Source organism: Haplochromis burtoni, unplaced genomic scaffold (assembly GCF_018398535.1).
Source record: "Haplochromis burtoni strain Fernald_Lab_line unplaced genomic scaffold, NCSU_Asbu1 Contig_224, whole genome shotgun sequence".
Classification (NCBI taxonomy): Eukaryota; Metazoa; Chordata; class Actinopteri; order Cichliformes; family Cichlidae; genus Haplochromis; species Haplochromis burtoni.
The window spans coordinates 34472-54759 of NW_024582585.1; the positions used below are offsets into that span (position 1 = coordinate 34472).

A 20288-nucleotide genomic window follows, 5' to 3' on the forward strand; every position below is an offset into this window, starting at 1 on the left:
AGAGCAGGCTTTTTTGCATGCTGGTAAACAGTGAGTAAAATGAGGATTGCATTTGCTGAACTCCAATCTCAAATGCAGTGGTTGTTGTCTGATGATAATGTGCCTTTTGTTAGCTTTTTAAAATGACCTGCATTCATAAACAATAGATGGTGGCCAGGATAGGAATTATTTGATTGGATATCCACCGGCTCACCTGGAAGTTCCCAGTAAACTACTCTTTGCTTGGAGAGGTTAAGTCATCAGAGTAAGAACTGTGATGAGGATGAATTGGAATATCAGGTTGTGCTTTATGCTTTATGATGCATAAAGAGATAACTTGCATGTTTGCCCTTTTGAATCCATTTAATGTCAAAGTCACACCCCTCACGCCCTCGAGGCTTCGGGTTGTTTTTGGCTTAATCATGCAACTACTGTTGCTAAGAGCCTTGCTTTTAGACTTGAGACTTGAGTAAAGGCAAAAAAACAAACAGAGGTATAACTTAGCAGAGCTGTTTGACATGTATTTCCTCTTACTGGGGATGAAAGGTTCAACCAGCATGCCCACTCCAAGAGGTCCTCCCACATTACGTTTTGTGCCATAATGCATGGGATATTTCAAATTGTGTAGGCTATATTGGGCTTAATGATACTTTGCATCACTCTGTCTTTCCAAGGCATCCCAATGAGGCAATCTGTGCCACTGGTGGTTCAGGTGAAAACAGAGCGCTCACTGTGCTGTATGATGAGTCATCCAGCACACACCCCCACATTATACAACAGTGGGTTTTACTCTGAGCCAGGTGTTTTTACCACAGACTCCACGTAGTGTGCACCCTGCAAGCATCTTATGAAAGCAGCACTTGTGTATATAATGCTTAAATCAGCCTTTCCTATACTTATGTAATCTTTATGGCACTAGCTGCACGCCTTCCTGCACGGCAGTGGCAGCCCACTCTGCCTGTTGCAAGCAGGGTTTTGGTAACCCCCATCTGGGCTGAAGGGTTGATGTCATTTTTGTCCTGTTTCTTGTTTTGGGGATTTAATGAGTCACTGAGTACACCAACTGTGTCTGTTTGCATCCTTTTGGTTTATTCACACCTAGGGCCAAGTTTGAATCCAGCAGTTTGATTAGTCACCACAGTGGTCACTACCTTTCTCTTTTTGCAGCTGAGCTATTATACGGTCATATTTAGTAAAATATTAACTTGGGAGAGTACCCACCAAATGAATATATTAAAGCAAAAAGGACACAATTAACCTAACTCAAAAAGTTAGTGGATTGGATAAAGTATGACACTGTGAATGCTGAAGTGAATCTGCAAAACTGTCATAAACTGAATAGCTGTAATCATAATTAAACCTGTTTTGTTACTTTACAACACTACTTCTCTGTTTTCGAATAACACTGGAGTGCTTAATGTGTTTGTTTTTTTCAGTGTTTTTGGGGCAACTGCTGACACAGAAAAAAAACCCTGCAGGTAAAACAATAAAACCCTGAAAAGAGCCAAAGACTCTCGTTAAAGCCTTTATTTAAGCAGACTAAGTCTGGGATGCATTAAATGGTTTGTAGACGCAGCATGTGCATAGTTAGTGATTAACCTCTGGTTATAGTTTTTTCATTTGCACATATATTAATAACTCTGGTCATTTTCTCACAGTTACTGCCCACTGATAATGTTCAGGTTATAACCACTTGGTTATTACATTTAGTTAATTTGGTGGAAAATGTGAAAATGTGACCCAACTACATAACTAAATTAAAATGCAACAAAGTGTATCAGTAAGAGTGATGATAGGGCATATAGTGATGTGCTAGAAGCTTCGTTAGACACACTCAGAGTTGTTGTGATTGCACAACAACAGTTCTTAAATGACTCTCAGATGGAAATACATTTCTTCACATCTGGAAGTTATAAACAAACATTTGCCAAATTGCAAAGGAATTTTAGTGTAGTAAAATAGTTTCACCAAAACTGTTACTTACCAGTCAATCTTCGTATATGGAAAGAGCTCAAAATGTGGAGCGGACACAGACACACCTCAGCTGAAGTTGTAGAGGAAAGCTGTTGTTTGTTGGAGTCGGTCTGCTGCTGCCCCATGCAGGAGTCTTCTGCTTCTCCTTATATACCCCACTGAAGGAAGGAAAAGCGTGTGTGTGTGTGTGTGTGTGTGTGTGTGTGTGTGTGTGTGTGTGTGTGTGTGTGTGTGACATCTGCAGAGAAAGACTGCTTCTATGGGTGTAACTGTGCAGTCCAGCTTAGAAACAGGATGTGGAATGTACCATCTTCATACAACCCACAGATGGATGCGGCTCAGGCACATAAAGTCACTGACTAAGTTTCTGGTTTGAGATATTTGGGGACACCCATGAATAAACCTGAACTTAACTCTTTCTACCTTGAACACTGCGGAAACTGTTATTAAACACAACACTTCTTAAATGTTGCTGTTTACAGTCATAAAAGTAGATGCAGTACGTGGCAGAGTAGCAATTCAGAATGTTTTTATTTTATTTTGTTTTCAGAAATGCTTCAAATAAAACCACCTTTTTCTAGCTCATTTTACATCACACATCATGCAGTTTAAAACATATAACAATAGTATCAAAAAGGTATTATTACAGTTTCTGTTAGGCAGTGTGATCTTTAAAAAATGAGGAAAATTTATACATTTTTGTCTGATTGACAAGCTTCCTTTTTCATCATGGCAATGATCCCAAACACACTGTCAAAGCAGTAAGAACATACCTGGATGGAAAAACACAGAATGAGACACTTTGTGTCCTATCCCTAAACCATTGCACCTTTTTCCCACTTTCAAAGCTAAATATAAAGAAATGAGAATGGCTCAAGACTTTTGCACAGTACTGTACACCTAGAAGGTTCACTCTACACTTAAACATAAGTGCTTCTGAAATTAATAGTAAATTTAACTCACAAAAAGTAGCTGTCGACCTTGTGTTATGTTTGTTATGTATTAATTTAGCATTGTAAATTATTTATAGTTTCCTCCCACTTATGTCGGTTCATTGTTGGTTCAAAAGCATTTTGATGGAGGATGTCTATTTCAGTGTGTTTATAAAATAAATGTGATTTGTTTTAGCTTTCTTTTTTAAATATAACCCTTTTACTCAGTATAAGATGTGGTCTTTGTGCTGCATGTTCATTCACTTTTAATAGCGGTGACTCTGTTTGTTGTTGCTATTTGCTCATGTAGTAGTTTTATTGAAAGTGTTGGCTTTGGTTTTTTATTATTTCAAGGTTATGATAACTCTGCTACGCCACTAAAAAGTATTTGCCATCTCAGTCTGTTTGTGCTGTGTTTAAAGTATATTTGTATGTATATAATAAATAGCTTCACAAATCAAGCTTCTTGGTTTGTCAAATGACTCCAAGAAAAAAGCATAACATTTTCTCTGCTGGCAGGAATACAAAGTGTATGTAGAAACCATATCAGATGTGAAAGAAAAATCCTGATGTGAAAAACTGGGGTTAAAGCCTGGTCAGCTTGGGGGAATAAAAACATACCTGGTTATGTTTGTAAGCGCGTGGTCTGGGTTTTTTTAAAAAGGCTAAGGTTAGACGGTATGGCAAAATAAAAGAAAATTTGAAACCACCTGAAAGCTATTTATTCTATCATTTCTAAAACTGGCTCATGGGAACATTTTAACTCTTGAAAGCCCAATGATCCACTGGAATCACTGGGTGAAAATTCCTATTTTAACACTAAGTCAACTAAGGAAGTACTTGCTTTACTTGTTGGGACATTTCTACACTGCTTCAGCCTCACACTTGTTGAGTCTCAAGTTGCATACATTTTTTTTGTTTCAGTCTGGCTGAGTAGCTGACTGTGTGAAGTATGAACAGTAGACCCGAGTGCAGACAGAACGTAGAACATAATTGAGTCAACAAAAAAACGAGCCGTTTAATATGGCTGATGGAAAAATACAAAGTAATGCATATGTCAATCAAAGACGAGAACAAACAATAACCTAAACTGGGGAAACTAAAAATAAAACATGAAAAACCCTAAACATGAAACTTGGCGTGGATACAAAGATACCTGACATGACATAGACATGGCGCAAAAGACAACAGACGCCCTGACATTAAACAAAGGAGGACAGAGGACTTAAATACACAGAAAGATAAAGAGAGGATTGGGAACAGGTGGGCCCCCAGCTGGGACAAATCAGACCTAACGAGACAAGGGGAAGCAAAACAAGACACACTGCACACAGAAAGTGCTAGAGCACTTTCTGTGTGCAGGAAAGAGCGACTGGGGTCAAGCGAAGGGACGGAGTTTGTCCAGTTCTCTCCTGTGCACGAGAAACATGAAGAACTTTGCCTACTCGTGTCTTGCTTTGATGTGTAATTAAATTGTCCTTAACGTTCCAGCGAATAGGTTTATGCTACAAACCTATCAGCCGCTCCCCCCTCTTCCCAGTGCAAAGCACAAGGCTCGCGTGCGGAGTGAAGCAGAAAAAAAGTGCAAGAGAGAGGGTGAGAGAAGGAAAAAAAAACCCACAGCTCGCGATAAGGAGCCGGCTCGCGTCGTTCATGTCAAAGATCCGGCTCTAAGAGCCGTTTCATTCGCGACCCACACATCACTATGTTCCAGTTTGTATGCTGCTAATGTTACCACTGCTATTTTTGCTAATATGGTATTACCACCTTTGCAAACACTGCTACATCTGTGGCTGCTTGCAGTCACAGTTAGCCTGCTCTAGCATTAACATGTTGCTGTGGAGTCACTAGATGTAAACAGTTTTCCATACTGGCACTGATATTGTGTCAAAGGTTAATAAAGAGCAACAAATGAGTCCAAAAACAATAGAAGTCGAAACTTCCGAGGAGTGGATGGTTAGTACATGAACAAAATATCTCTTTCATTAATACGTGAGAAAGACTTTCCATCAGTGGTACTCAAACCATAAAATATGGTTTAATTTTCAGAGCTGGAAAGACGTGCACTCTTAAATCAGCCATAAAAAGAAACTTTATTGGCCGCAGTTCTTTTACTTTAAAAATGAAACCCCACAAGCCTCACGGTTCAACTAAAATTACAGAGGGAACACGGCACTGTACATTTCTGTGTTTCCCATTTCCACCACTAGCACTTATCTTCTCCATTGACCAGTTAATTTCAGGGGCAAACTAATCAGCAAATGCCGATGGAAATTTACATGATACATTAAAGAGAGCTCCAGCACTGATGGTGGAATTTTTCGGGCTGATTTTTTATTCATGATATGGACTCTTTTAGATGCTGGACAGCCTCACATTTGGATGGGATTGCTGCCGCTGCTGCAGGGAGTCCAATAAAAGTAATTCATTTGACATTTACAAAAAGCAGCGCGCGTGTCAAAAGGCATCCATCATGGTAATACTCGCAGAACACTTAACAGACCTCAAAACAGCTCCGCTTGGGTTAATGGTGCCAAATCAATATGGCTGATTCAGTCCTTTCCATAAACAGGGTTTGTTTTTATTAACCCTGAGCAGTGCTGGAGGAAAGGTTGAATCATAAAGAACATGATCTAATATTTGTGTGTGTTTTCATGGTGCTCACTGGACAGGACAGGAGAACATGGTGTACCATGTGTGTATACCCAGAGAGGCCACACAGCCAAGGTGCAGGGACACAATACAACAACTGTTAGGAAATAAATGCATCCCGTATTTCAGATTGACCTGGGGTAAAGCTAAATTGTTATTTTCCTCTGTGCTAATCTAGCTTCTCTCTCATACAATATTTAAGTAAAAAATAAAATATATACAGCATGTATAACGTCTGCCTATGAACAAACTGAAGAAATGGGAAAAATTCTGTTCAGCCCATTATTTCAATATTTCATCTCAGAATCTCAGTTCTTTTCTCCTGCTTTTTGTGTAACTGGGAAAATAATCTCTCTGTTTGGGGCCGAATACTTTTGCAAGCCACTGTATTTGACCTGCGCGGTCACCATGCCACCATTTTTCTTTGTAGTTTCTGGTGTTCATATCATTATGAATCCCTCCTAGTATGGCTGTAGCTTTGATTTGTTGGTCAAACATCACTTTGAAGCTGATGGACAGTCACTTGTAGACATTACGAGTTCAGTTGCCTAGAGGAGGCTCTTAAGCTTCACTGGAAGCAAAGTGGAAACCAGAATAAGATTCTGCAAGTAAGGAAGAAATAAGTGTTGGTAATGGGAAGTGGGTGAGAGCCAAGATAAACTTCTCAACTTCCAGGTGAGCGACTGGAGAGTCCAGATGTCAATTTGTCAGCAAATTGGTATTTACAACAAGGTCATATATCAGAGCCATTCTTCACTGTAATTGGTAGTGAAGTGAATTACTGTCAGTGTGCCCCAGGGCAGCTGTGGCTATAATGTAGCTTGCCATCGCCAGTGTGTGAATGTGTGTGTGAATGTGTGTGTGAATGGGTGTGTGAATGGGTGAATGACTGAATGTAGTGTGAAGCGCTTTGGGGTCCTTAGGGACTAGAAAAGCGCTATACAAATGCAGGCCATTTACCATTTACCATTTTTACTTCAGTCGCTCACATGGAAATTGATTGTAATTTATCTCAGTTCTTCAACATTAGCGGTTAATTTTCCCATAGTTGCTCGATGCTTCTGAATGTCATTCAGTTTCTGTGCAACCCGGTCACCATGTCACTTCTAGTTTGGACACAACTTAAGGTCAAGATGTTCAGATCCATAAAACCACAGAAAATAAATAACCAGGGATAAATGGACAAAACAACACTGAGAACAGGAATACCAGAGGGTAAAGATGCACAGCTGTGCCAAATCTTGCCAGAAGAGGAAGTAAAACTAAAACATGGAAACAACTAAAACAACATAATGTAGAAAGCTAAGTGAATCAATAGAGGAAGAAATATGGGAGGACGAGGCAGAGCAGGGGGATTATTGTTACTACAAATACAAGAACCAAGCACCAGAAAATAAAAAAAACAAACTCATCCCTAGAAAAGTGTAAAAAAGAAACCAGAGACTACTTGCTAACAAAGTAAAAACAGGAAAATACCCAAGAGATGACCACTTAATACTGAGACAGACTACAGTGTACAAAAGGAGCCCCAGAGATACATAAATAAAAAAAAACTTATGAACAGCAACTAGAAATCAAGTATAACAAAAGATAAAAATCAAAACCCCGAGCCACCAACAAAAATCAGACATAAAACTAAGAACATAGAATCACAGTGAAATCAAACAGAGGGGAGAGGATGTGGAGGAGGGAAGAATACTGAATGCTAAATACAAATGAAGCACTACCAGAGAGCACAGAAAGACAAAGGGAAATGCTTTAACAACTAATTAACACCATAAACACAAAAAGTCAGCAGAACTAAAATACAAGGATTAAAGGGTACAAATCCATCCATTCGCTTCCGCTTATCCTTTTCAGGGTCGCGGGGGGCGCCGGAGCCTATCCCACCTGTAGGGCGAGAGGCGGGGTATACCCTGGACAGGTCGCCAGTCTGTCGCAGGGCCTAAAGGGTACAAATACTAAATACAAATATATTTAAAGTAATAAATGAAACCAAAACCACACAGAAGCATAATGAAACCAGAAAACAGCTAATAATAAACACTATTTCAAGACATGCGTTGTATGTGTAGTCCACAGCTGATTTTAAACAGTGATGGAAGTTATTCTTCATTAACTATAAATAAAGTTTACGACTCAGTGAGTTTGTGCCAGTGCTGAAAAAAGGAAAAAATAAATGGTTCCAAAAACAGTTTACTAAAGAAAACTGTAGTTGGAGCAGAGTCTTTCTCATGGCTCTGTATGTCATTATCTAAATCAACAGCTTGTTCAGCTGTCATGACAATCATCATAGTTTTTCTCTATGCTGTTTGAAGACTTGTCATCGGAGCCCACCATGTCTAAATCAGGGATGTCACACTCATGGTACATTGAGGTCCACACACAGCGCACTTTGATCTGGAGTGGGATGAATGAAACTGCACTTTCTGTCAGTGTAAAGATGTTTAGACAGTGAAAAACAGAAACTGGTTTTCAGCTCTGTCATTTAATTACTTATTACTTAACTACTTTGGTGTAGCATAACTGGCTTTAGTCTATAAAACTTGATGATGTTAAAAGTCCAAAGATTTATGGCCTCCTTTTCCAAAGCTGTCCAGCAGGTTGAAGTCTTTGCTGGCCCTCATTTTTGACCCACCGGTCTAGATCTGTAAGGTTTGATCAATATTTGTTTGGTTGTACCAACATCCAAAACTGTAGTTTTGAGGTTGTGGGCCCCAAATCATGGCACTTGTTTCTGTTGGACGTAAGACTCATTGAAGCTGTTCATGTTTCTAAAATAAAGAAAGAGGCTTGCCTTTATTTAGTTTTATCTGTTTATGCTATCTTAATTGTTGCATCTTATTCTGTATTGTGAAACACTTTGTGAATGTCGTTATTGAGAAGCGCTATTTAAATAAAACCTTACTCACTAACAGCGGAAACATTTGCTCTTTTTAGTTGTTGTTTTTTTTCCTCTCTCTCAGCTGCCATTTCCGAATTCGCTCTGAATTTGCATGATGTAAATATGGGGAAGTGATTGTAGGATGGTTGGCGGCTTCAGTTTAGTGTAGTGTAGCCGTCAGTAAAATGAGGAACATAGTGCATCGTGGTGCTCTGATAAACGTGATGAAACGTGCTCTTCCTTCTTCGACACAGTTAGTTTCAGTTAGCAACACGTTTCTGAAGTAGAAAACAAACATTAAAATTCTGCATCTTAAATGAATGCAAACCTGTCTTCATCCTTTGTGCTTTATAAAACGGGATCTTAAATTAAAGTTTGCATGTGCTTCCTCAGTATGAAAAACCTCTGTGGCGATGACAGTTATCTTATTTCGAGTCGTCTCTTGTCGCTCATGGGTAGAGGAAACCGAAGTTCCACACTCTCAACCACAGAGCACCATTTGACGGTAAGGAGCTCTGCAGTTCTCAAGATAACACATGCATCTGCTCGTGTCTGCATGCAGAAGCATGTTCTGTGTATGTACACCGTGTGCATACATGTGTGAACCGTTGCATCTGTGTGCGGCATGTAGGAGCAGAGACGAGTGAACTCGTGTTGCCTGCGTTTACTTTGCAAACATGGACTGTCACAAAAGCTCACCGTGCCACCCGTCTGACTTCCTGTCGTGTTCAATGAGAGCAAGTTAAAAAACCACAGACAGGTCACGTGAGGCAGCGAGTCTGCCTCCCTCAGACAGTCTTTGTTCACTTTGTGTGACTGCAATCATCAGCTTGGGTCAGTTATTTAGCAAGCGGGGGAGGGTTTTTTTGTGTTTCCCTTCGTAATGATGGTGAAGAAATCGTTGCTGTAGAAAAAAACACAGGAACTAAAAAAGAGGAAGAGGAAGAAGAGGAGGAAAGTGCACGCAGGGGCGATGGACATGACTAATGAGAACTGCAGTCCGGCCGTAAGCACAAACGGTGGTGAGTTTCTTGTAGATCTTTTACTTTTTTATAAAACAGTAATTTTTATTTTAGCTTGCACTCTGGCCCCTTTGAGTAACGCTGAAGACAGACTGATAACGACAATGATAAACAGTCTCACTTGATGATGCAGATGTGCTTTAATGTGTTACAATCAGTATATAATTTGCAAGCATAGTATAATAGTCCTCTTACAGATGTTGGGTAACACTGGGTGTTGAAACTGAGGGCTTCAGGTGCAGTTTTAAGAGTAAAGTAGTGAGCAGATGTCTGACTATTATCGCATTTCTGTGTCTGTGTCATTCAGCTTATCCGGTGCGGTGCATTGAGGAAGTACTTCTCCCTTTCTTCACAGATGAGAGCCTGCAGGCCACCATGAAGCCACAACACCCCCCTGCCTCAGGCAGTAGCCCCCCTGCTCTTCAGGAACTTAGGCTGGTCCTCCTTGGCCGGAAAGGAACCGGGAAGAGCGCCGCAGGCAACACGATACTGGGAGGAGTGGGGGGATTTGAAAGCGGGAAGCCCACAGAGGAGTGTGTGAAAAGGCGAGCTGATGTGGTGGGCCGAAAACTCACAGTGGTGGACACACCTGGGTGGGAGTGGTACTACCCGCTTAATAGCACTCCAAACTGGGTGAGGAGAGAAACTTTGAGAAGCGTGTCGCTTTGTCCTCCCGGGCCTCACGCTGTGCTGCTGGCCGTGCGGGCCTGTGCTTCTGTGACAGATGACTACATCATAGAGATTGAGGAACACCTGGAGCCGCTGGGGAAACACGTGTGGGAGCACACTATGGTGCTGTTCACCAGAGGAGACGAACTGGGCATGGGCACCATGGAGCAACGAATCATGTCAAGCGGCCCGTCGCTCCACAGACTCCTGCAGAAGTGTGGAAACAGATACCATGTTGTGAATAACCGGAGCAAAGGAGATGAGACACAGGTTAAAGAGCTGATAAGGAAGCTGGAGGAGATGGTATATAAGAAGAGGGATGGAAGCAACCATTTAGAGATGGATACCGTCGTGTTGGGGCTGGAGGCCGATGGGAAGAGGAGAGCCAGGGAGAGGAGAAAGAAACAGCGACAGATGGAGGCGCAGATGCAGAGAGGGACCATCAAAGCCACTCTCATTAGTAAGTCTATCTATCTTTACACAGAAACAGCACTGATAAGTGACTTCTCATCACTTTAAAGGTTTTGCTAATTAGTTTCATTAGTTAGTACTAGTATTAATTTCGTTTTCCTTTTTGCCTTCAGCACGGCCTTAATTCTTTGTGACACAGATTTAACACGGTACTCGAAAAATTCTCAGGGATTTTGGTTCATATTGACATGATAAGCTCACACAGTTGCTGCTCATCTGCGATATTAACCTCATGTTCCACCACATCCCAAAGGTGCCCTATTAAATTGAGATCTGGTGACTGGGAGGTCATTTAAATACAGTGGACCCATCGTCATGTTCAAGAAACCAGTGACAATTGTTTGTTATCCTGCTAGAAGTAGCCATCACTGTCGTCACAGAGTGTATCCATCTTTACAGCTTGAAGTGAAAAAGTGATTGTCAAATGTTTTTTCAATGTGTTCAGTTCAGACATAGACATTGTGCATAATTTTGGCACAAATAAAACGTCACAGACCAGAAATACAACTCTAACTAACAGTGCTGATTTGTGTTTAGGTAGGTTGTATTTTCTAGGATGAAGCTCAGAAGCTGACAGAGACTGAAGTCACTAAAGTAATGTGATTATTAGATTTAAAGTGAAAAGAAACACAAGTGTGGTTCTATCTTTTCTAGTGTGTAAGTAGTGGTAACACTACTAACTATAACCAAAATCACAGGGAGTCACACAGATCTCCACAGGCTTACAGAGCCTGTTTTTGTCTTACTATAGGATCTTACAATTACAGTTTTTATTGTAAGGCTGGGTTTTACCTGATTTTCCTCTTGAAAGCTCTGATGAAAGTCTCTCTTGTTACCTGCACAGCAGAGAAAGTCAGTCCCAAGTTGTAAAGAAATAAAGCCTGTGCTAACACGTAGAGTAAATGTAGCTTTGTTTACTGTACAAAAAATAGAGATTTCATTCATTCAAGTGTTTCAGAAACATCTTCATTTACACACAGACAAAGAAGACAGAGTTTTATATTGCAACATTCTGATTATTGTCTTTTGATTGGCAAACATTTATGTATAGTCAGTGTTATATCCCCACCTCTTGCTTTGGGATGCTGTAGTTAGTGCTTGAGATCCATGGAGATGGAGATATTTTTCAATATGACTTTTAAATTATTTTAAGGTGGAAAAAAAATACCCGTTTACGTGTGAATGTAGCCTGAGCGATTATTCTGGGCAATTTTATTTACAAAAAAAATTAAAAATTAAATGAAAAACATGAAATATTTGGAGATTACAGCTGGATTATGGCATTAAAATAGTTCTCTTTCACTGAAAATGTCCCCTTTTTTTCCTGTCAGGCGATGGTCCACAGGGTTCTGAGCTGGACGCCCACCAGTCTTTCTCCAAATCCCCTCGACGTCTTCCTGAGATCAGACTGGTTCTACTGGGCGAGCGTGAAACTGGAAAAAGTTCTGCTGGGAACACCATCCTTGGAAAACCAGGGTTCTTCCAGTCAGGAGCCGTAACAGAAGAGTGCATTCGTCAACAAGCGGAGGTGGCCATGCGGCTGGTGACTGTGGTGGACACGCCGGGCTGGGAGGCGGGTGTGGCAGGTGCAACTCCAGAGAGAGTGAAGAGAGAGATTGTCTGCAGCGTATCTTTGTGCCCTCCGGGTCCTCACGCACTCCTGCTGACTTTGAGGGTGGACACACTGGTGAAAGCAGGACATGTGAGAGAACATCTGGAACTTCTGGGAGAAGGTGTATGGAGACACACAATCTTGCTGTTCACCCATGGAGATCAGCTCAGAGAGGGAGTGGATATTGAGCAGCACATCCAGAGTGGAGGCAGGGACCTGCAGTTTCTTCTGGAGAAGTGCAGGCGGCGATACCACGTCATCAGCAGTGTAGATGGTGGAGGAAGAGGGGGTAGAGGTTCCAGTAAGGTGACAGAGCTGCTAGAGAAAGTGGAAAAGATGGCAACAATGAACAGATGCGAGGCTTTCTCCAGTCTGGTTCAAGAAGTCAGGGATTTGAGCCAACAAAGAAACGAAAAGTTCAACCAGCGTCTGAAGGAGATGGCAGATAAGATGCTTCGTCAGGAGGCAGAGCTGAAGAACATGAGGGACAGGGAGATGAAGCGCATCAGATGGTTCTTTGATAGAAAGAAGAAGGTGAAATCTCCAGGAAAAGCTGACATTCAAAAGGAAGAAGCGGAGGATGAAGACATGAGGGTCGGCGAGAGGAAGAACGATTTTGGTGAGCTGGAGGAGAGGATGCGATGGCTCACAGAGGACAGAGAGAAAGAAATTCAGGATCTGAGCCTGGAAAAGGAGAGAATCCGCATAGCACTGAGCCAAGCTCAACAAGAAAGGGAAAAACTGCTTTACAAACTGGAGATAAAAGAGAGAGAGATTGAGGAACTGCAGGAAAGAACCGAGGAGCAGCAAATTAAGCTTCTCGACCTTGAGCGTGCCATCGTAGAAAAGGAACATGAGACGAAACAAAGGGAGGATGCTTTTAGAGCAAAGACACAAGAATGGATGAAAGAATATGAGAAACTGAGGCAGACCATAGAGCTCCTCAACAAAGAGATATCTGACTGGACTGAAAAACACGAGTCTTTAATAGCAGAAATCAGCCGGACTAAAACCCACTATGAGAACACTCTAAAGAGAACAGTACAAGAAAAAAACAGGGAGACGGCAGAGATGGAACAAAAACTAAAGAGTGAGATGGAAGTAAAGCTGCTCGAAAAAGACAAACTGATGGAAGAACTGAGGAAGAAAGCCTCGGAGGAAAAACAGGTAACTCTCAATAACATAAAACAACATGAGACAGATATGGAGAGGAAATTGGAAGAAATCAAATCACAGCATAAGAAAGAGATGGAGGTAAAAATACAGGAGAAGGAAGCAGAGATAAAAGGCATAAGGAAGCAGCACGAGGAAGAGATGGCCACAAGGATTAATGAAATAGAAAAAATGATGGAGACAGCAAAAGTTCAACAACAGCAAGAATATGAAAAGAAGCTGAAAGAAAAAGCTGATGACTTGGAAAGGATGGCACAAGAGCACGGTGATGAAATAAAGAACATACAGCAAGAAAAACAAAGGCAGGCCGCAGAGCTGAAAGAGCTGTTTGCTAAAGAAAAGAAGGAATGTGTGAAGGCCAAAGAGAAAGCAATAGCAGACATAGAAGAAAAGTGCCGTGCACAAATGGAAGAAAAGATGCTGGAAAATGACAAAGACAAAGAGATGATTCATCAAAACCACAAAAGAGAACTGGAACAAAAGATGAGGGAGAAAGAAAAGGAGATAGAGGCCTTAAAACATCAGCATCAAGAGATGACGCTAAAAATCAGTGAGATGGTAAATCTGATGGAGACGAGAAGTGCCCAACACCAGGAGGAAGTTCATAAAAATGTGAAACAAAAGGAGGAGGATGTGGAGAGGATCCAGCAACAGTACACTGAAAAACTAAGGAGCGTAGAGCAAGAAAGGCAAAAGGAGACCGAAGAGCTGAAACAACAGTTCGCAAAAGAAATAGATAAACAACTGCAGGAAAGACAGAGACAGATAAGAGACTTGGAAGAAACCTATGCTGCCCAAGTTGAAGAGATAAAGCTAAAGCATGCAAAAGAAAAGCAAATACTGAATCAGAACCATGAAAAGTACGTTCTGGAAAAACTGCAAGAGAGAGATCGGCTAACAGAGGAGTTAAAGTGTCAGCTTAAAAACGAAATCGAAGAAAGTGAAAAGGACAAAGAGCAATACAAGAGAGAGATGGAGCAAACGCTGGAGGAGAAGGAAAAAGAGATCAAGGAGTTTAAAGCGTTTGTGGAAGAAATGAAAGAAAAAATGCAACAACAGCAAGAGAAAGAAAGGGATCACTTAAAAAACATGCAAGAGACTGAGCAACAGCTGCAAGAAAAAGAAAAGGAAACAGAGGAGATGAAATCCAAACTCGTGGAAATGAAGGAGAAGCTTCGACAGATGGAGGAGAAAGAAAATGTTTATTTGAACTACAAAAAAGCTTTGGAGCAAAAGCTGGAGGAACAAGAGGCAGAATTAGAAAGGTTGAAAGAACGTTTAAAGGAGCTCGAGCAACGGTTGCAGCAGACAGAAGAGGAAAAAGAAAGAGACAAGTTAAATCACGAGAAACAGATGGAGCAATCTGCGGAAGAAAACAGCCGAGTTATAGAAAAGTTAAAACAGCACATTAAAGATATTGATGAGATCCTGCAAAGAAAGGAAGAAGAAAGAGGGGAAATCATTCTCAGCCAAAAGAAAGAGGCAGAGCAACGGCTGCAAGACAGAGAACGAGAGATGGAGGAGATGAGACGGCAGCTTTTAAGTGACATGGAGAGAAAACTGAAAGAGAAGGAGGCTGACATTGAAGGCGCCAAACAGCTGGCCGACTCCAGGGAGACACGATGGAAGGAAGAGCAGAAGGTGAAGGATGAGAAAGCGGCGAACGAGGTGAACAAGCTGATAGAGATCATCGACAAGAAGACAAAGGAACTGACACAAGCCCAAAGTCTTCTTGCACAGAGAGACAGCGAGATTGATGAGGCAAAACAGACATGTGCGAGCTCCTTAAGAGAAATAGAAGAGCTGAAAGAAAGCAACGACCGCAAAACATCCGCTATCGACGAGATGCAGCAGCGGCAAAAAGACCAAGAGAGGGAAAAGGATGCAGAAATGACAGAAAAACTGCAGGAGAAAGAGAAAGAGCTTGACCGCCTCAGGCAAAGAGACAGGGAAAATGAGAAGGAGACCGTCCAGCTGAGGCTAACAATCGAGCAGACAAAGTCAGAGCTGAAGGAGCTCACTGAGAAAATGGAAAAGGAGATGACGGCCATGATTCGGGAATACGAAAAGGAGATCAAGATGAAAGATGAGGATATTGAGTCAATCACACAGGAAAAGGACGGCACCATAAGTCGGCTAGAGGAAGAAACGCTTAAGAGCATTCAAGTCATCACAGAGAAATACAAGTTAAGTCAGAGGAGAGTTGAGGAGCTGCAGGAGCAAAATGAGATGATGAGAAAAGAGACTGACAACCTCAGAGCTAAGTGTGAGGAAGTGAAGAAGGAGAGTGACGAAGAGGTCAGGAAATATCTCAGAGGATACGAGGAAATCCAAATCACGCTAAGAGAGAAAGATCTGGAGCTGGGGCCTTTAAAAGACGCCAGTGCCCAACTAAAAGTGGAGCTAGAAATGGTGAAGGAGAGAGAAGATGAGACTAAGGCGCAGATGAATGAGCTGAGAGAGCATTTTGAGAAGCAGATGATGGAGAAACAAAGCGAACAGAGAACGAGGGATGAGGAGCTCGAAGAGAAATTCCTAAGAAGGGAGAAAGAAGTGAGTGAAAGGGAGCAAGTTCTGCTACGAAGCAAAGAAGAGCTGAGCAAAAGACGTCGCGACGTCGACGCACAACAGGAGGAGCTTGGCGAAAAACAGGCAAAGTTGGAAAGTAAAGAACAAGAACTTCGAGAACTGGAAATCAGTCTGCAAATAAAAGAACAAAAGAAACGAGAGGAGAAGGATAAATACGAGCAAGAAGTGCAGCAGAAGGCACAGAATGTTGAGAAAATGGAGAGGGAGCTGGAAAGCTTACTGAAAGTCCTGGAGGGCAGACAGAAGGAGCTAAGCTCTCACGGTCACGATCTACAGAAGAAGGTCAGAGGACTGAAAGACCAAGGGAAAGAGCTGAAAGACAGGGAGTACTACTTGAAGAACGAAGAACAGGAGTTGCTCAATTGGAAGTCGGAGCTGCAGATGCAGAACGAACACGTGAACTACACAACACAGCAGTTGAATGAGATGGGCAGGGAAATGACTCTGCTGAAGGAAGAGCTTCGCAAGAAGGAGAGGAATCTAAAGGAGTCGCTGAAAAAACTGAGCACGTGGGAGCAGAACCTCAAAGAGCGAGAGGAAGAGTTGAACCGGAGACAGCACAGCGTTTTGGAGAACGGACAACACGAGACTGATGATAAGAGATCGGAAGACAGCTCGCCTTTAGAGTGCCGAGAGGTCAGCAAGAGGAGGGAAAGAGGAAGAGGAAAAGATTCAGATAATGAAGATCAGAGGATGAAAACAACTTTGTCAGCTGCAGAGAGCAATAACTGTCATCTTGAAACACTAAAAGTCGAAACGCTGATGGAGACAAAGAAGACAAAAGTGAGACAAGAAGCGGCCGAAAGTGCAAAGGTGATCGGCGAGTTGAAGCTCCTGTCTCGACCTCGCACAAGAGCAAACAACAAAGGCTCTCCCGGGTCAGATTTGAGGGTGATGGTTTTGGGAGAGACCTGGTCTTCCTGCTCCCCTGCTTGTGTCACCATCTTGGGTGGAGAAGCGCCCAAATTCAGCGGCTCTAGTTTCAGGTCGTGGAAAGGCCAAATAGCCGGAAGGCGCCTCGCCGTCGCAGAGCCGCTCAGCCTGAGGTGGCGAGACGGACCCGACGAGGCAAACGCCTCTCAGCTGAAAGGCATTCTCGACAGCATCTCCTGGTGTCACCCGGGTCCCCACGTCGTCCTGCTGCTCATGCCGGCCTTCCTGACCTGCACGCAGAAGTACAGACGAGCCGTGGAGGAGCACATGAGCCTGCTCGGACAGGAGATCTGGCAGCGCGCCCTGGTGCTGTTCACATGGGGGGAGATTTTAGGGGAGAGCGCAGAGCAGCACATCCTCAGGAACGGAGAACTGATGGGGCTCGTAGAGCGCTGCGGGGGCAGGTACCATGTGCTGACCAGCAAAAAGAATAACGCCGCGATTGAAGGCTTATTCGACAAGATGGATGACATTGTTACCCTGACCAGCAGAGAGCAGTTTCCGGTGTAAAACTTTTACAGAACTGATTGAATTCATCATGCAAAAAATAAAAATGTTAAAATGTATATTTCCTCCTAATATGTAGAAATATTTGAATAAATGTGAGTAAAGGAAGAATAAGCTCTCACATCCGGATTTTTGCTACAGATAATCTGCAATCAGTCTGATTAGTTTTACCTTTTCAAGCCTCGAGTTTAGAGTGTTTGATCGAGCTGCTGCATTTATAACACAGTCTCATGGGTGTCAGGCCACACAATGAACTGATAAACTGATTCGTGTGGGACAATAACTGTAGTTTGAAAAAGCAAGTATCATTTAACCGCTAGATCCAAACAGGTCTGCTGCATTTATACTTTGGTATCTGTTTATCTCCAGGTTTAGAATGATTCGGGTTAAAATACAGCTCATGCCTCTAAGTTTAAAAATCTTTTCTCTGTGTCGCCTGGGTTAGATTTAACACAAGATAAGTGCGATGTGAAAAAATATGTGACACATAGAAAGAAAAACACATCCCACTGAAACACATTTAGTCCAAAGCTGTGCTGACTGTCACAAAAAAGGCAGTTTGTGTGTGCGCACATGAACAAGCACCACATTCTGTGACTAACTCAGGATTAGCCATGAGACTGAGCTGACATTTAGAGCCACAACTACAAACTGACTGTGTGTGTAGGAGGTTACATGATTGGTAGTTTGTCTTTTACCAGGATTACTCAGAAAGTTATGGATGGATGTGGACGGAAATATTTTCCGAGATAGGTCTTAGCTTAGGAATTTTTTTAATGTATTCTTTCTCACTGTGACATAAGGCAAAACTGAACATTTGACATCACAGCTTCACAAATACCTATCAATGTGACACAAGGACGTTTGGGAATATCTTTATTTTCTTAAGAAGACTGTGAAATTCATCACCCTTTATATCCTTCTGGATCCAGGGATTCAGTCTGAGCGTGGCGTCAGGGGAATTTTGAACCTCGGTGAAAGTGTGTGGTCTCCTGTTTTTATGAGGTCACGCTAGCGATAAAGAACAAAGTGTTTTAAAAGCTTGTCATTTATTGGATAAACGTGAAATCTTAATCTAAAACCTTTATGGCTGTTAAAAAATTGTAAGAGTAAAATGTACGACGACACGACACTGGTGTGTTTGAAACATGTGGGATGCTGCCTGCAGGTCAGCTAAAGTTCATCTATATGTGTTTCATCATGTTAAACTTATAGATCATGCTATTTCTATCTCTTAATAAAGCTATATATATCTTTATCTTCCTATATATCTGTATTGATATCTATCTATATATATATATATATATATATACATAGATAGTGATATATAGACACAGTATATATCTCCTATCCGGCGTGCACCCTGCCTCTCGCCCTGTGACAGCTGGGTTAGGCTCCAGCCCAACCGTGACCCTGAATTGGATAAGCAAAAGAAGATGGATGTTTGGATGGATAAATACATATACATATAAAATTATCCAACATGGTCTCACACGTACACATGTATATTTACATATTTCTATATATAAAATAATCGAGAATGATTTTTTTAGATGAACCTTGGCTGACCTGCAGGCAGCATTTAAGTCACTTTCATACTTCATCCACAAGGTGGAGACCTTGTGTCAGTGTAGAGATTACCAAAGTAATCAGTGTTGAAAGTCACAGATTATAAGGAGTTGATGGTGAAAGTATAGTGAAGCTACTCAAATATATATATATAAATATATATATATATATATATTCGTTTTTTACCGTGTTTTACAATTTTCTGTGTAAATGGCTACTTTTAAAAGGAAAGAGTACACAAAGCCTGAGTAGCAGGCCCGTGCTCCGTCTTGCCTGGAGGCATTTCAGGAGAACCAAACCGTCTCGCAATTATAACCCCAGGGAGCCTCCCACATGCTGAGAGGACTCCTGCTTTGACAAGTAAATTATGACTCTTGATGAGAGAAGTACGGCTTTCTCAGAATGCAATTTTTGACAGCCAGAAAAATGCGGGTGGATACATACAACAACTTCCATCATCCGCCGAGCCAGATGCAGCATCCAAAAACACTTGTGTGCAATCATCAGGCTAATAATTATGTAGTGGGAGTGCTGGTCTGTAGCTAACATGGCAGCAATGTTTTTATAATCTGTCCATTCAATGCGAGCTGCCTTTAGAGGCGAGATGAGAGGGTGTTGTGTCAAGATGGAGCGCTGCTCTTTTGATCATCTCCGCAGGGTAGGCCTGCTTTCAAAGCGTCTGGGGGGAAATTAGGAAGAAAAAAGTTGTCAAATTAAAGTTGATAGAGACATAATTTTCATACATTTAGCATAATGTCTTAAAGATATGAGGCAGCCAACACAAACCCAGCTATAATATCCCACAAGCATTGCTCTTTTTCATTTGTAAATCCTTTAGATTTATCATTACATATATTATTTATAATATCACAACACTTGATTTATTGATTATAAGTTTGCATTGATTGGAGTGCATTTCTGAAAAAATGGTAATAGCCATAGATAGATAGATAGATAGATAGATAGATAGATAGATAGATAGATAGATAGATAGATAGATAGATAGATAGATAGATAGATAGTACAACTGACATATATTAGAGAAGATATTAAAGTACAAAACACAGAGACAAGACTGGGACGGAATAGAAACAAATGGGATATCACCAACATAATCTAAACCACCATCTAACAAAGGTATAAAAATTTAACAAGAATAAAAAGAACTAGGAATGAATACAAAATTAGAAGGATCAAATAATATTGAACTTGAATTCTCTAGCCCCCAAACCCCCAAAGAATCACAAGTCAGATACCAAGGGACCATGACAGAGATAGATAGATAGATAGATAGATAGATAGATAGATAGATAGATAGATAG

General features: G+C 41.5%; 2 protein-coding genes across 4 annotated transcripts in view; one reads left to right on the top strand and one right to left on the bottom strand.

Moving 5' to 3' along the window:
* Positions 1-2160, bottom strand: part of f13a1b (coagulation factor XIII, A1 polypeptide b) — a 36572-nt gene extending 34412 nt beyond the window's left edge. For both annotated transcript variants that reach the window (XM_014338353.2, XM_005937072.3), the window contains exon 1: positions 1964-2160. The gene's annotated coding sequence lies outside the window, so the exon portion shown is untranslated. The remainder of the gene's footprint in view (positions 1-1963) is intronic.
* Positions 2161-8636: 6476 nt separating this feature from the next.
* si:dkey-185m8.2 (trichohyalin) lies at positions 8637-17505 on the top strand. 2 transcript variants are annotated; one of them, XM_005937073.3, is made up of 3 exons: positions 8637-9443; positions 9751-10572; positions 11915-17505. In XM_005937073.3, exons 1-3 carry the CDS (start codon positions 9395-9397, stop codon positions 17398-17400), a joined length of 6357 nt encoding a protein of 2118 aa, XP_005937135.1. In that variant the 5' UTR covers positions 8637-9394; the 3' UTR covers positions 17401-17505. The 2 variants fall into 2 exon arrangements, with proteins under 2 accessions (XP_005937135.1, XP_005937136.1); XM_005937074.3 differs by having other exon boundaries at positions 9799-10572.
* Positions 17506-20288: the final 2783 nt, after the last annotated feature.

Coding starts and splice junctions, on each gene's coding strand:
- si:dkey-185m8.2 (XM_005937073.3), top strand. CDS start 9,395: ATGGACATGACTAATGAGAACTGCAGTCCGGCCGTAAGCACAAACGGT. Junction 9,444..9,750: donor GGCCGTAAGCACAAACGGTG/GTGAGTTTCTTG, acceptor TGTGTCATTCAG/CTTATCCGGTGCGGTGCATT. Junction 10,573..11,914: donor CATCAAAGCCACTCTCATTA/GTAAGTCTATCT, acceptor TTTTCCTGTCAG/GCGATGGTCCACAGGGTTCT.